General features: G+C 38.9%; 1 protein-coding gene across 3 annotated transcripts in view; it reads right to left on the bottom strand.

The window, feature by feature from the left end:
• MGAT5 (alpha-1,6-mannosylglycoprotein 6-beta-N-acetylglucosaminyltransferase) overlaps positions 1 to 16,268 on the bottom strand; it is a 135,817-nt gene that overhangs the window by 70,097 nt on the left and 49,452 nt on the right. For all 3 annotated transcript variants that reach the window (XM_065671330.1, XM_065671331.1, XM_065671332.1), the window contains 2 exons: positions 13,911 to 14,291; positions 10,373 to 10,540 (listed from right to left, as the gene is read on the bottom strand). In XM_065671330.1, the coding sequence (XP_065527402.1) occupies positions 10,373 to 10,540; positions 13,911 to 14,148 (406 nt within the window). In that variant the 5' untranslated portion in view covers positions 14,149 to 14,291. The remainder of the gene's footprint in view (positions 1 to 10,372; positions 10,541 to 13,910; positions 14,292 to 16,268) is intronic.

Below are 16,268 nucleotides of genomic sequence, written 5' to 3' on the forward strand. Positions count from 1 at the left end.
TAAGAAGGAGGACATGGAAATACCATGACAAAGGTCCTTCTCACCATAGTAACGTTGAGAAGCCTGCTTGCAACACAGCTAAAGCTGACTTGTCAGCCTGCCTCACTACATGTTCACAGAGCATGCCAGATATCTGACAGGCATCCAAGCCATCATGTCTTGAATGACAAGTAAATACTGAAGTCTGCATCCTAATGAGTGACTTCAAAGATGTTAACACTAAAGTTGTTAAAAGAGAACTCAACAGCCAATACAGTAGAACAAGTTAATGCGTAAGGCAGAAAAGCTATAGAAACTTTGAACACATACACCAAAAATATTCTCCCTTGCTGAGCAGCGCTGCATACAGCTGACACTTAACTGTTCTTACTCTTAGAAAGAGTTCTCCAAGTACCAGCCACATATAAGGAGAGTGTGGAGGAGGATTTAAGGTGAGCCTTCACTTGCTCATTTTTATGGGATCAAAGAAACACAACTAAAATCTTCTGAAGTGCACTTTTCAAGGCAAAAGAACATTTGTTAAACAACCAGTCTGGCACAGTTCTGGTGCAATTACACCATCCGAGGTGTTACATAGTTACACATAGCAAAAACTTAGCTTCTCGCTGAACAAGCACAGTAGAGGGATGATAATGGCCTCAGAGCACCTTGGCCCTTTACTAAAAAATAAAATAAAATAAAATAATGTTTTTCAACATGCATATTTAGAATTAACACCACCATTATTCAAGCCTGAGAAATTGAAACAGCTTCTTTTAGTTTGCTTAAATCAAGTTTTTTCCATACTTGCCAGAAGAACATAGAGAGAGTTCACAATTTGGAAAAATCCCCACCCCCTAACAAAGCCCAAAGCAAACCTAACCCATGATACATAAACCCCACACCCCCTGCTTATATAAAAAATACCCAAACCAACCCCAAACCAAAATCACATGAAGAAAGAAAACAAAGGACTGATTCTTTGATCATGTTTGTGCAAGCAGTTTGCCCTATCTGATGGGCAACACTGTTCCACAAAATTAAGGATTTCTTCCATAGATATCTTAGAAAAGCACTGTTAAAAACCAAGTTGCTTAAACCAAGCTGATCTTGGGCATGTCACATGGAACCATGGATTCAGCTACATCAGAAGACAAGCTCTGCCTGAAAGTGCCATGGTTTCACATTTCCCCATTTCCATTTAATCACGTCCAAACCAGCAACATTAAATTTACCCAGTGTATTTGTGGTGGTGGCTCAAAGCTTCCTGTCCTAAAGGATGAAAAGTCTCAAGGCATCCAAGGTTTAGATTAATACTTTCTTGTGTGTACAGGAATACATTACTTCCCACAAATGCAGAAAGCATGACTACCAAATATCTTTAAAGCATTTCCAATACAAGTTGGATAAATAAACACAGAAGACAGAGTGGGGGAGAAAGAGAGGGAGGAAAGTGTGAAGGATGGAAGGAAGCAAGTAAGCAAACAAAGGAATACTTCATTGCTTCTGAAACCAATCAGATGAAGCCTTATAAGCATCACTACTAACAATTTACTCTTTCATAAATGAAATAGAGGTTCTGAAAAAGCAGTTGAAAATTGTCAGCATCAAAACCACCAGATTGTTCAAGATCTTTGAGGAGGGAAGAAGAAAAAGTATAGAATAGCAGAATAGTTAGGGATGGAAAGGATCTTAAGATCATCTAGTTCCAACACCCCTGCTTTCCAGGAGAATCTGCTCCAAGATTTTGCCAGGCACAGAGGTGAAACTGACTGCTCTGTAGTTCCCTGGGTCATCCATTTTCCTGTTTCTCCTGTGTTCAGCAGTAGCAGTCATTTTTCTCCTTCTTAATTAGCTGGTGCAGTGCTGCGTTTTTGACGTTCGGCCTGGAAACAGCGCTGATAACACTGATGTTTTTAGTTACTGCTTAGTAATGTTTACTCTGACCAAGGACTTTCTGAGTCTCATACTCTGCCAGGAGGAAGCAGAGACAGGACGCCTGACCCAAACTAGCCAAAGGGGTATTCCATACCACAGCACGTCATGCCCACAATATAAACTGGGGGCAGTTACCCGGAAGGGCTAGATCACTGCTCAGGTCAGGCTGGGTACCAGTCGGTGGGTGGTGAGCAGTTGTATTCTCTTCCCTTGTTATTTCCCTTACCATTATTATTATTGGTAGCAGTGGTGGTTTGTGTTATACCTTAGTTACTGAACTGTTCTTATCTCAACCCATGGGAATTACATTCTTTTGATTCTCCTCCCCATCCCTCCAGGAGCAGGGTGGGTGGGGGGAAGGGAAGGGGAGTGAGAGAGCAGCTGTGTGCTTCTGGGTTGCTGGCTGGGCTTAAACCATGACACTGTTCTTGAAAATGGGGGTTACACTTTTCTTTTTCCAGTCATCAGGAACTTCACCTGACTGCCATGATTTTTCAAATACGATGGCCAGTGGCTTAGCAACTTCATTCACCAGCTCCTTCAGGACCCATGGAGGGATTTCATCAGGTCCCATGGACTTGTGCTCATTCAGGTTCTTAAGATGATCTCGAACTTGATCCTCTCCTACAGTGGGCCTAGGGTCTTCATTCTCACAATACTTGTGATTTTACACATGGATGGATCTGAAGAGGGAAAAAAAAGCCCTAACACCTAACCTCCCACTCAAGTTACATAAGGTGCTCCACAGCTTTGCTTTTTAACGTAATTTCTGCAGCTTCGCTCACTAGCAGAAGTTCTTTTGGGATTAGTATCAAAGATATTTGTGATGCTAAGAGCTCATGCTCTATTATACTTTCAGTCAATCCAAAAGAGAATAGAAGCTGTTTTGGTCTTGGCCTTCCTTCAATAAAGGATTCTGCAAAATTAACTTCAGGTGCAGTATCACACCACCAACATTGCGCCTAAACACACTAACAATATGAAAACATAGCACAGTCTATGTGTACATTAATCATGCCAGTTGTCTGAAAGTGTGAAAAGAGAGATTTCTGGTCTCTAAATGGTAACTCAAAAATCAATCAAAAATTTGGTTCACTTCAGTGAATCAAAGTGCACCTACTTCACAGACAGCTGAATTACAGTCCTTGTTAAATCCTCAATATTTCCTCCTATCAACTGTTATCACCTTCTTATTATGAGCAAGCATAATCCACATGGACTTTCTTCAGAACCTTTTATCTGCCAAAAACTCTACACGTCACCACAAAGTAGTATTTTCCATTTCTGGTTTCATCACTGCCACCTCAGTTCTATACCATGCTTGTCAGCCAGAGGTGGAACAATTTAAAAACAACAAATCAAAAAACCCAAAAGAAATAAAAACCCCCATCAAAACCCATATCACCACTTTTACCCATCTCTTGCCAAATGAGGCACACAACCAATGAAGACACCTTTGTAAAGTGAGGAGTAACTTTATTTCCAGACAGCCCCTAAATTTTATGCACTGAGTCATGTTCTTAATATGTTTGAGTGTCTGCCTGAAGTACAAATATAAATCATGTTTTACTTACACTATATAATATACCAGCACTATCTCAGGTTTCGGTATGGTAGTGAAGAGGCTACTCTACTGAAAGTCATGCACTCTGTACCTATCACAAAAATTGCCTGTTCAGGCTACTGTGGTCAAAAGCACAGGCTAAAAATTGATCAAAACTGGTTTTAGGAAGCCACAAACACTTCTATTAGGCTACTACAAGAAATAAATAGCCACGATGGCTACTGTTTGGCCAGAGGTTATCCAGCTTCTGGCTGTACTAATACCCCTAAAGCAAAGATAGGTATTTTTTCCAAACTGCTAAATAGTTTGACCATTTCCTATGCCAGTGCCTCCTTTTCCGTTTGCAGTCAGGCTCTTTAAGAGGAGGTATTGCTTATTCCTTCATGCAGTGATTTATAATGGATTATCTCAGCATAATACTCCAAGTTATGACACTTCCCGATCCAATGCTTATCTGGACTATCTGACAATAGAAAGGGCTTCTTCAAATACATAGCAAATAAAACTAACACAAGAGGCAATACAGGCCCACTGCTGAACGAGGTGGGTGCCCTGGAGACAGAGGATATAAAGAAGGCAGAGGTGCTGAATGCCTTCTTTGCCTCTGTCTTTACTCCTGCAGACTCTCCCTGGGGGCCCTGGATTCCTACAGCCCCAGAAGGAGTCAGGACAAAGGAGGAGTTTGCTTTGGTAGATGAGGATTGGGTTAGGGATCAGCTATGCAATCTGGACATCTGTAAATCGATGGGTCCGGATGGAATGCACCCACGGGTGCTGAGGGAGCTGGCGGAGGTCATTGCTAGGCCACTTTCCATCATCTTTGGTAAGTCGTGGGAAATGGGCGAGGTGCCTGAGGATTGGCAGATGGCAAAGGTCACACCAGTCTATAAGAAGGGCAAGAAGGAGGACCCGGGTAATTATAGACCGGTCAGCCTTACCTCCATCCCTGGAAAGGTGATGGAACACCTTATTCTTGACTCCATCTCCAGGCATATCAAGGATGAGGGGGTCATTAAGAACAGCCAACACGGTTTTATGAGGGGGAAGTCATGTTTGACCAACCTTATAGCCTTCTATGAGGAAGTGACTAGGTGGAGGGATGATGGTAGAGCGGTAGATGTGGTTTTTCTTGATTTCAGTAAGGCATTTGATACTGTCTCTCACAGCATCGTCATAGATAAGCTAACGAAGTGTGGGCTTGACGATCAAGTAGTGAGATGGATCGAGAACTGGTTGAAAGGAAGAAGGCAGAGAGTTGTGGTCAATGGCGCAGAATCTAGCTGGAGGTCTGTGACTAGTGGAGTCCCTCAGGGGTCGGTGCTGGGACCGGTGCTGTTGAATATTTTCATCAATGACCTGGATGAGGGAACTGAGTGCACCCTCAGCAAGTTCGCTGATGACACAAAACTGGGAGGAGTGGCTGACACACCAGAGGACTGTGCTGCCATTCAGCGAGACCTGGACAGGCTGGAGAGTTGGGCGGGGAGAAACTTGATGAAATTTAACAAGGGCAAGTGTAGAGTCTTGCATCTGGGGAAGAACAACCCCATGTACCAGTACAGGTTGGGGGGTGACCTGCTGGAAAGTAGCGAAGGGGAAAGGGACCTGGGGGTCCTGGTGGATAGGAGGATGACCATGAGCCAGCAATGTGCTCTTGCGGCCAAGAAGGCAAATGGCATCTTAGGGTGCATTAGAAAGGGAGTGGTTAGTAGGTCAAGAGAGGTTCTCCTCCCCCTCTACTCAGCCTTGGTGAGGCCGCATCTAGAATATTGCGTCCAGTTCTGGGCCCCTCTGTTCAAGAAGGACAGGGAATTGCTTGAAGGAGTCCAGCGCAGAGCCACAGAGATGATTAAGGGAGTGGAACATCTCCCTTATGAGGAGAGGCTGAGGGAGCTGGGTCTCTTTAGCTTGGAGGAGACTGAGGGGTGACCTCATCAGTCTTTACAAATATGTAAAGGGTAGGTGTCAGGATGATGGAGCTAGGCTTTTTTCAGTGATATCCAGTGATAGGACAAGGGGCAATGGGTGTAAACTGGAGCATAGGAAGTTCCACGTTAACATCAGGAAGAACTTCTTTACTGTAAGAGTGACAGAGCACTGGAACAGGTTGCCCAGGGGGGTTGTGGAGTCTCCTACATTGGAGATATTCAAGGCCCGCCTGGACAAGTTCCTGTGTGATGTACTGTAGGTTACCCTGCTCTTGCAGAGGGGCTGGACTAGATGATCTTTTGAGGTCCCTTCCAACCCTTGGGATTCTGTGATTCTGTGACTTTGCGGCTCACACTGCCTAACACTTCACACAGTCAAGACTACATTCTGTTTTGTTGAACATATTTTTCGTTTTGTTGAACAAATGTTTGGTTGTTTTGGTTTTCTTTTGTTTTCTTGTTTGTTTTGTTATTACTGTTTGGTTGTGGATTTTTTGTTTGTTGGGGTTTTTTTGTTTGGTTGTTTTGGTGGGTTTTTTTTTTTAATATCTTTGATAGCCAGGTACTTCTTTAATGATTCTGCTTTTCCTGAAGAAACTGTCCTACTTCATCTTTCTGTTACTAATGCTGCCTACAGAAGTTCACAGAATCATGGAAGGGACCTTCAAGATCATGTAGTTCCAACCTCAGTGCCATGGGCCGAGGGACCTTCTGCTAGACCTGGTTATATATGCCTTTCACTAAAAAGGGAAAAATCCGTTAATATTAACATGCCAAGCCAGCAACAAAACCCTGGAAGGCACTGGAAGGCTGCTCTAAGGTCTCCCCAGAACCTTCTCTTCTCCAAGCTGAACAAGCCCAACTCTCTCAGTCTGTCACTTTTGCTGATCAAAGTTTTAGAAGGCATCTGGTAGCTCTCGTGATATCCTGACTAGAAACAGTAGTTACAGTTGTTTGAAAAGGAGCTACTAATATCATCATTATTAGGTCTTCTCTCATCCATACAGTTCAGAGGAAATTTTTCATCTGCTTTTACAACTGTAAGGCTGCAAAGGCTGTGTATCCCTTTATTAACACTATCACCGAGTTACAGGCATCTGCCCACAAGCAGATCTGTTCCTTAGGGGAACATGAACTACTCAAATTTATTTGCACAGGCAGCTGCAGTGACCACTCTCAAAATCTGAATAGCTACATCCCAAAAAAATAATGTAAAGAATATCAAAAAATACATAGAAGATTTTTTTTTTTCTTTTGAAAGATGGATGATAGATTCCATGTTGCAATACCAAGAGACTGTGGAAACTGAAGGTGAGTTTAGCTCGAGTGTAGTGCATTAGAAGTAACTTTGCAAGTTTATTAACTGTAAGAAAGAACTTTCCTGGACCAACAGACATTTTGTCATCAAGATGGCAAAGAGTGGGCAAAACCTAAATACTAAGAAGTGTCAGCATTTTAAACAAATTGACTTTTCAACCACTTTGCAATTGACAAATGTGTCTCAACATACAGTCTTTCACTGTTACCTGGATTACTTCTGCAGTAACATTCAAACTGGTATCTGAGCTAAGCTAAAACCAATGAATATCTGAACTGAAGAAAATATCCATACATTCTAATACTAAAAATACTCCCTTTTAATACTACTTATTCTAGTTGTCTATATAGAAAAGACGGACATGAATGGATTTTTTTCTGAAAATCCGTATCTGCTCCAATTGCCAGTATCCTTAATGTCACAGAAGAGAATTTTGCAATCCATAAATCTGACTTAGGGTCATATATCAGTTTTGTTTATTGAAGTTAGTTAAAACCAGAACCTGGACTGGTTTCAGTAACTTTACCCTGAACTAAATCAGGATTCTATGATTATCCCGATCCTCTACATGTAGTGTATGAATACTGTTCTTAGGACTACTTTCTGAATACAGCAATACACCTACTAAAAAGAAAATTCAAATTGCAGAGAGGCTTTGTGTGGACACTGCTGAACAATCATTATCATCCTGTTCTTCCTAGTTTGCAGATAAAAGAGTACTTTTTTTTTTCCCATGAAAACATTACTAATACTTAAAATACACAATAAAGAAAAGCTAATAGCACATTTGGATTGACAAGTCTAGCCTGCCACGGTAGTCAGTTTTAAGTTACAAGAAAAATATAATGCTTTGCTCTTGAGTTTGTCCAGTCATAAACAGCAGTGAGGACAAATATTTACAGTATAATCACTTTCCTGTCACTCTAATATGTCTTATTTTATGACTCTTATCTAGTCAGGTAGTAAATAACACGCAGTAAACTACTACACAAGGTCAGTGAGGACAAAATGCAGGTTTCAGGATGAGTAGTGGCTCCACTATTTACTACCAAGGTTTATGAGCAGTTTCAATAGATGCTAAAGTGCAGCTTAAGCCTGCATGAAGCTCCATTTATTTCAGAAAGGCTTTCCATAGATAAAGGAACATGGTTATATAGACCATAGAATCAGGTTTCTGTGTACTGTGACTGCTGAATCAAAAAATAATAAATGTTATGTAGTAGCTCCACTGGAAGCAGGTCTCTTCTAAGAACGTATGCTAATGACACCACTCTGTTGCACTGATCAATAAGGCTATAAAATGCTTAATTTAATTCAGAGTTTTAAGCAGCAGCTCCAAGTTAAAAAAGATTTGAAAAAAAAATAAACTCAAGAAGTCTTTACAAAAAAAAAAATACTAAAAGCATTAAACTTACTGTTGTTAGGACGCTCCATAAATACTAGAGTTGTACAGACAGAAAGACTGAAATTACTAACAACACCTAACATGAATCTGTCTAAAGTAAGCATTAAAATTTTACAGATGATGGAGAGGAACAATAATCTTAACATGTTTGTTCTCTGTGATCATTTCATAGCGTAATGGCTGAATGTAAAGAAAACCATGAAAACATCATGTGTATTTGTATACATACATATTTCAGCTCCAGTAAAATGACAAACTGTTGTGTAACAAAATGCCTTCTTCTACAACAATTTTCAGATTATCTCAATTGCTCTAGCACAATAAAAAATGATGTTGAAATATTACAGGCAAAACCAACACAGTGGATGGTACTGTAATCACAATATTTACTCACCTAGCTTATTTTCTGAACAATTCCTTCCTAACAGAGGAGATATTCATATTATATTACTAGAGTCATATGGCTTCCAGAGTTTACTGTCAGGAAACTGCTATGAAGACAGAAAGAGACATAAGCTTTCTCTTCTGCTTGTCTGCCTCTGACCAGATGAATACCCACCAAATGACTCAAATAGATGAATAGTTGGCACTTTAATACAAGGATTAGCTTCAAGCTCCATTTTACTATCCAGCCTGGAGATACCCAAAAAGGTAACGCTGTCCAGTCTACAGAATAACAGTAAAAAAACCTTAAGAAATTGTTTCTTAAAGTTTTCTGTTGTTGCTGCTTAATACAGTTACATCAGATATTTTAAAATAGTGTACCAAGAGTCAAAAGCAAAAAAGCTGAAGCTCTAATAACACCAACAGTGTTCTTTGCCACTATGCAAGCCCCAGGCAGCAAAAAGCTATGTAAACACTGCAAACTGAAAACTCCTACCAAGCTCCTTAAACGCTGCTCATGAATACTAAAATTGTGAGTCTAGAAAACTCCAAGAATAACAAAATTCAATTCACCCTAAGAACCGATGAAAAATGTTTCCAAATCAGAAAAGAACAATGACTTTTTGCCTATAAATGTATAAGCAACAGCATGCATTTCCTTCTTCCAATTATCTTCAAATCTATTGAAATCACAGCATCAAGTCTCTCTTTTGTCCAGCTACAGAAAGAAAATATACAGGGATGTTTTTCATTTTATAAAAAAAAAAAAAAAAAAAAACAAACACCCCAAAATCCAGACTGGGCAGAGACAGGATTGAGAGAAGCCCTGAGAAGAAGGAGTTGGTGGTGCTGACTGACAAGAAGCTCAATGTGACCCAGCAATCTGCACTTGCACCCCAGAAAGCTAACCATATGCTGGACTGCATCCAAAGGAGCACGACCAGCAGGTTGAAGGGGGTGTTTCTCCCCCTCTACTCCACTCTTGTGAGACCCTGACTGCAGTACTGCATTCATCTCTGGGGCCCCCAGAGAGATGTGGACCTGCACAAGCAAGTCCAGAGGACTTCCTATGTGTCAGGACATCCTGTATCTATTTAGACTGGTGGCAGAGCAAAATGCAGGGCAATAGACCAGGCAGCATAAACAACAAGACTCAGTGTACCAACCACATTCACAGCTGGCAACACTAAAGGAACTGAGATACGCAGGTGAAGAGGCAAGCAAATGCATTCTACCACTACAGGACAACTCAAATGTTTTGGAAAGTTGTAAGGGTAGCAAACAGTCCATTCACTGAAGAAACAAAACTAGTTACTTCAAATGATGTTTTAAAATATATATTTACTTAAACTGAAGTACCAGGAGGTCATTCTCTCTGTGTCAGATTGGAAGAGCTGTTAAGCAGAGTAGGGAAAGACATTTAAAATTATAACCATTAACAAACATACTAAATGTTTTCTTTCAGCTAATAACCAATAAATTGCATACAGTGGAAATGCAGTTCATACCAACCTGAGCAATCAGGCTTAGAGAGAAAATGCTTGCCTAGTTTCTTCATTCTAAAGTGCAACCCTTTAAAGCATGAAAGTGACTATGAACAAGGTAGACTATACCCCTTCAGCAGAGGATTTTATTTTCTTCAATGTGTTCAAGTTACCATAGAGCAAAGTTTTCCTCTCTGCTTGTAAACAACCACTAGACTTTAGATTGCCATTAACATAGGCTAGATTTTGACTTTGAATTTTGTTTACTGAGGCATTCCAAATATCTAACACTGAAAAATCATGCTATGGTGAAGACAGAAATATATACAGATTAAAAAGTCCATAAATATTTTAAACAACTGCTGTACCCACCTGCTACATTAAGCTTTTCAGCTGCTCCCAAGCTAGGAGCAGGAGTGGTAGTATTGTTGGTAGAATTTGCTCCTGTTCCATTAAGCACAAGGTTTTCCACCTTGGACTCTAGCTTCCCAATGCGCTGCAAGATATTATCCAACAAGACAGCAAGTGTCTTCTTCAAATCTACAAATGAAAATGAAAAGTTATATTGCTTAATAATGCCATACACACTGTCAGACAGAATCAAAAATAGATACAAGAATGAGATTGGAATATATAAAGACACTTCATCAGTGCAAACCTTTGTCATTAGCAGTTCTATGCACTAACATTCCCTACTTTGTTCAGTCTCGGGTACAAATTTCCTTAGATGTATTTTATAAAGCACACTGCAACTCATATATATATCCTACATTCAAGGTGAAGTGTGAGCTTTCGTGGGTACGCACATGGGAACAAAAAAAGTGCATGCTTTGTAATAGTTCAGGTAATAAGGAGCTGCTTAAATAATAATGACTCTGAATCTAAATCCATGTTCAAGCACTATTAGAGGAACAGTCTGTGCTCAGTCAGTTGGAAACAAAAATCCCCTTCCCAAGAGGGACAGCTTTGCGTCAGTACAAAAACCTTCACCTGCATCTCCTCCAGGACAGCCAGGCTCTGCACTGACAAAAAAACCCAAACAAACAAACAAAAACAAACAAACAAAAAACAGAAGGAAAAAAAAAGAGAAGAATAAAAGTGAAGTTGAACCTTTCTCATAGATACACAAAACACCACAAATCACGTGTTTCTTTTCTTCAGTCTGTTGGTGATTGCCTTTACCTATCTGTTTGGTCTGACACAGCCTTTCCTTCACATGGTAAGCAACAAACAATAGCAGAAGTTTGCTATCAAATGGCATCCCAGAAAAAATTCTCTAATAATTTTTCTTTCCCTTTTCTTTTGTTCGGATTTCTTGAAGTGACACAGACAGTTGGGCAAACTTACAGAACTGTGGCCAACAGGGGAAAAACGGACCAGTATCAGACTAAACTGTGTAATTATAGTGGCAACAAGCCAAAGAAGATGAAATAAAATTATTTTTTTTGCTTATTTACCCTCATCTAAGGACTAAGCAATTCAGTGTGATTAATATACATTATTTTCCCATTTAATTACATGATAATTACATGTGCACATGCTTAATATATTTTCTTCTTTCCACAACTTCAAAATCAAATAACTTTCTGATCTGTAACAGAAAATCTCTCCATACATCTGAAGATTCCTCTGCCCTAACACCAGCTGCATTTTTGCCACACCTACTTTGTGCTATCTCTTTTTTTCCTTATGACTAATCCAATTCTTGTGCAAATGAGACAGTAAATAAGAAAATGCTATTACTTTGAGAAAGCTTATGTTTCTTTTTTTCCAGATAAAAGGAGAGCTATGTTTACTCCATGGAGCTATGTACTGGATTTTTTTTCTTTATAGCCGTGTGTTTTCCTCTGACCTTTAAAGATCAGAAGATGCACTCTTAAGCACTAATAATGATCTGGAGAGCTTGAAAAGGGTCCAGAAGTCTCTTAATGGTATAATGTACAGAAGAAAAGGTATGAGAGACTGCTCACCACAACAAAAAAAGACAACCCCCCAAAAAATATACACCACAAAACCAAACAACTGAAGCCTTGTTTGAGAAGGGGAGGGCAAAAGCACAGATTCATAATAATTTTTGTAAAACTGTTTACTGCTACAGAAATATAATACTCTGTGTATATCTGGACTACAACTTTCAAAAGTAAAGTGTTAGATCCAACTGCCCGACAGGTCATTAAAGTAAAAGTGACAAAGTGAACAAGCTGTGCAATCACAATTAAGGAATAACTGAAAATCTTTTGGGTGGGTAAAAGCAGCCAAATCAAGCAAACTTACTGTTGAGCAAGGAAATCATGACTGTGCTCACTAATATCAATCAGAGGATAAGAATAAAAGCAATAAGGAGGCTAAGTAGCAACGGTATTAATTTTCATAGACTACTGAACCAACTTTACCAGTTATCATTAATATTAGTCATTAATGTGTTTAGTCATGAATAGTTAACCTGATCGTTTGCTATCAACAACTCATTTGATGCCAAACAGGACAGATTTTGTTACTTATTAAGTAATTATCTTGCTCAGTTTCATAAAGCATTATTTAATATGACGTTACTCACTCACCGTAGCATCTTTGCCTCTAACATTATAACTAAATACATTACCAATATTTTGCATCTTTCTAAACTCCTCATTTGAAAACACCTGTCCAAATTTATCCTTAAACCTAAAACCCTTCTTAGCCGTGGAAGTTGAAATTTCTACAAAAAAACTTACCTTTACTTTCACAGAAGAGTTACAAAGTTATTTCACCCATTTTCAAATGTTCTCTAACTTCTCCTAGGGAACCTGACCACTGTTTGTTGGCAATTCAACTTATTCCTCACTGGGATTTGAAACAGGGAATGAATAACACAGGCAACAAGCTGCAGGGGGAACTTAGTTTAAGTATATCCTCTACCCTTAGGCCTAGCTAGGACACATATTAATGTAGTTACCCTTCAATTTCTGGAGGCAACCTGGGGTTTTTTGTTCATTGTTTTGTTTATTTTCTTGAATTCCCCTACCATCAAGTACCCTTACAAGATATATGGCAGATAGGATTTTGTTTTAAGCCTACACACACAATTCTCTAGGGACCTCTACTTGTTTGGATGTCTTCAATCTAAAGACTGATTTGACTTATTCTAGTATTGACTGATCTAATATTGACTGGTATAGTAAACACTATTGAGTTTGTATTGCTCTGTAAGATTACAATACCAATATAGTTCAACAAATCAGAAGTAACAGAATAATAACAGCTTTGCTTAAGTAATAAATCAATATAATTGTTAGCTATCCTTAAGACGATAACCTCAGGCTTTAAGGCAAGCAGCTTCACACAAAAAAATCTTCTTTTAGGGGAAAAGATAAGCATTAAAACTTCCTGTCGAACAAGGCACTGAAACTCACAGAGAGTTCTCTACCCTGAGGTAAAAATAATATATTTGATCTTAATTTAAGATTATGCCAGATAAGCAAACTTAAATTTAAGTAAACTGACAAACTGACTGAACAAAGAAGTGAAAGGGCAAAGAAGAAGAAATAAACATAGATCTTTACCAGTAAGGCAAGTTCTTCCACAAGGAATTTCTCAGATCACTGATACACAAACTGTAAAGCCTCCCATGTTTTGCAAAAACAGCAAAAATGGTTTATTTTAGAGCAAGTTCTAACAAATAACCTGAAGCATACTAGATACAGCTACTAGACAGATGTAATAAAAATTAGCAGACAACTTCATTTCCAAGTGACTGGAAATGTAAAATTTCTCCCATTTCATATTTACAAGTGAAGGCTCTTTTCTCCATCTGTGCAGAAAATCCACAGTGTAAAGTACTGTCAATTGAGCAACATTCTGAAGTAAAATGTTTGGAGAATTTAGAAGAAACTTTAATCAGATCACCATGTAATCCAGAGCACACACTTACCATATGCTGTCACTGTCCCAACATAAGGCCCATCAACCACATTTTTATTTTCTTCAGCTAATGCTTTGATATATCTTTTGCTGAGATCCAAAATTTGCTCACGCAGGACTGAACTGCTTTCATGTTGTGTTTGCTGCTGAATAGTAAAATGCAGAAGCATCATTCCCCAAATGAAACCAAAAGTCACCAGAAAAAAGCCAAGTTTCTGAGAGGACAGCTTCCATGGAGAGAATGCCATGGTTCCCAACTGCTTCACACAGTTACTACAAAAGTTCCTAAAGCATGAGGCCGAACAGCAAGTTCATGGTCATGGTATCACAGAGCGGAACTCAGTCTTACTCCAACTCCTTAGTCAAAGTATATCCGTATTTCAGTTCCATCCTGTTGTAAAAGGAAAGAAAAGAAGCATTGTTACCTCAACATATTAGCAGGCTTTCCCAGCTCTTCACCCTCACTAATACAAAACAGGAATAGACAATATGCTTTTTCTTAATATGTTTAATTTGCCTGTATCAATATTGTACTGTACTAGCCAGAGCACAAAGAAGCTGAGAAAAGCATGGGAAAGACAATGAAGAGGGAGCGATGAGCCTGAGCAGGTACACAACACCTCTAAGTATACAGATAAAATTAAACGCTTGAAGTGGTTTCTAAGCTGAATTTCCAGGTAAGGCTGCTTTTACATGTTTTTTATGTGCATACACAAAACTTTGTGATGTTGCCAGTGTGACAACTTAAGACAATTCTCAGCATAATTCAGCTCTCAGAAAAAAAGTAATTTTAGCTGGCAGTGACGCTGCTCAGAGTACCTGGCAAGAGCTACAGCATATGGCTAGATAGGTGATCAGGAAATCAGACTCCCCCAGGGGTAAAGAAGAAAAAAGAAATCTACATTATTTAAGCCAATACACTCTCCTAGTTTACACTGCAAGCAGTCAGAGGGCTGAAATAATCTCCTCTTGATCCTGCGTGGCCTCTGCCATGCACAGTACTCCTTATTCATAAAACATAGTCCAATGAGTTTGCCCTTTACAATCAAATTCAAAGCACATACACCTAAACGCTACAAGTCTTTCGTACACAAAAATAATGTTCTCAGAGCTTTCGACACACTAGGGAAAAAAAAAAACAACTGTTATAATGGCTTTCAAGACACTGTAGGACCACCTTTTCATGGTAAACTCAAAAATAAAACCTGGCATAAAGAATCTAAAGGCAAGAACAGCTCTGTGATGAGGGCTGCAGGCAGGGTCCTTAGCACAAAGCCCAACAAGAAGAAAGGTAATTAAAAGGTAATTAAGTGTAACCTATCATGTTAAACACATGATTTGGTAAAATGTTATCCTTTTAGCTTCATAACGCTTCCAGACAGGATTAGAGAACATAATGTTCCCTTCCATTCTGCTCTGGTACAGATAATGCAGATGTTACTCTTTTTTTTAATAGGATAATTACACAGATGCCTGCTAGCAGTCTCTCTGTTTGTTAAAATTGCCTTTAGATTTTCTGCTTTGAGTTGAACCAGCAGTTCTGCAGAGGGACAGAAATACCTTTGGACCACTTATCTTTCAAAATGTCTTGTGTGTGAGTTTAGCATTATTGACTATTATCGATTGTAGAAGCGAACGTGCATTACATAGTACACTAACATCAGACAAGGCAGCAACTGTACCATGCATGAACATTGCTAACAGGACAATTTGTAACCATTGTTTGCTTAAGGAGGAATGGTGCAGAAAAACTAATTGCAAATACAGTGAAAAGGATTACAAAGCCCTCAAACTGACATTTTCCACACTTAAAATGTCTCAATAAAGAAAATTATTAGTATCAATAGAGAAAATGAAGTACTCTGTTTAATGCTGCTCTCCATAAAATTTAATTTTCTAAGAAATGGCAGAGGGAAGTTTTATTTCTCTGAGTTTATGTAACTATACCCTTGGGACACTCCTGGGCTGACTAAAAAGTAGAGTATTGTTATTTCATTAAGACCTGAATGTTTTAATATTCCTTGTAATATCTGGTCTGATAAAATACAGAAAAAAATCATAGTTTAAAACAATGTCACAAAAAGAAATTGGAAATTTTCTGTATAAAACCCTTCAGTGGCTTAATTTCAAGTAAGAATTGACAGCGTCCTCTACAGCAATAAGATTTGCAGTAATAACAGTCAATATTTCTTCCCCAACTATCAGTTGCTTGTGAAGTGGAAAACACTGAATAAAAAGTAAACCTATCACCAGCATGTTTGAGCAGACAAGTAGAAATAACTTTTTTTGACTAGGTGTTTAGGAAGAAAACCGACAGAACATAATAAACATTACAAACAGCAATAGAAAAATGCAAGTATTTCACAAT

This window comes from Lathamus discolor, chromosome 3, assembly GCF_037157495.1.
Source record: "Lathamus discolor isolate bLatDis1 chromosome 3, bLatDis1.hap1, whole genome shotgun sequence".
Lineage (NCBI taxonomy): Eukaryota > Metazoa > Chordata > Aves > Psittaciformes > Psittacidae > Lathamus > Lathamus discolor.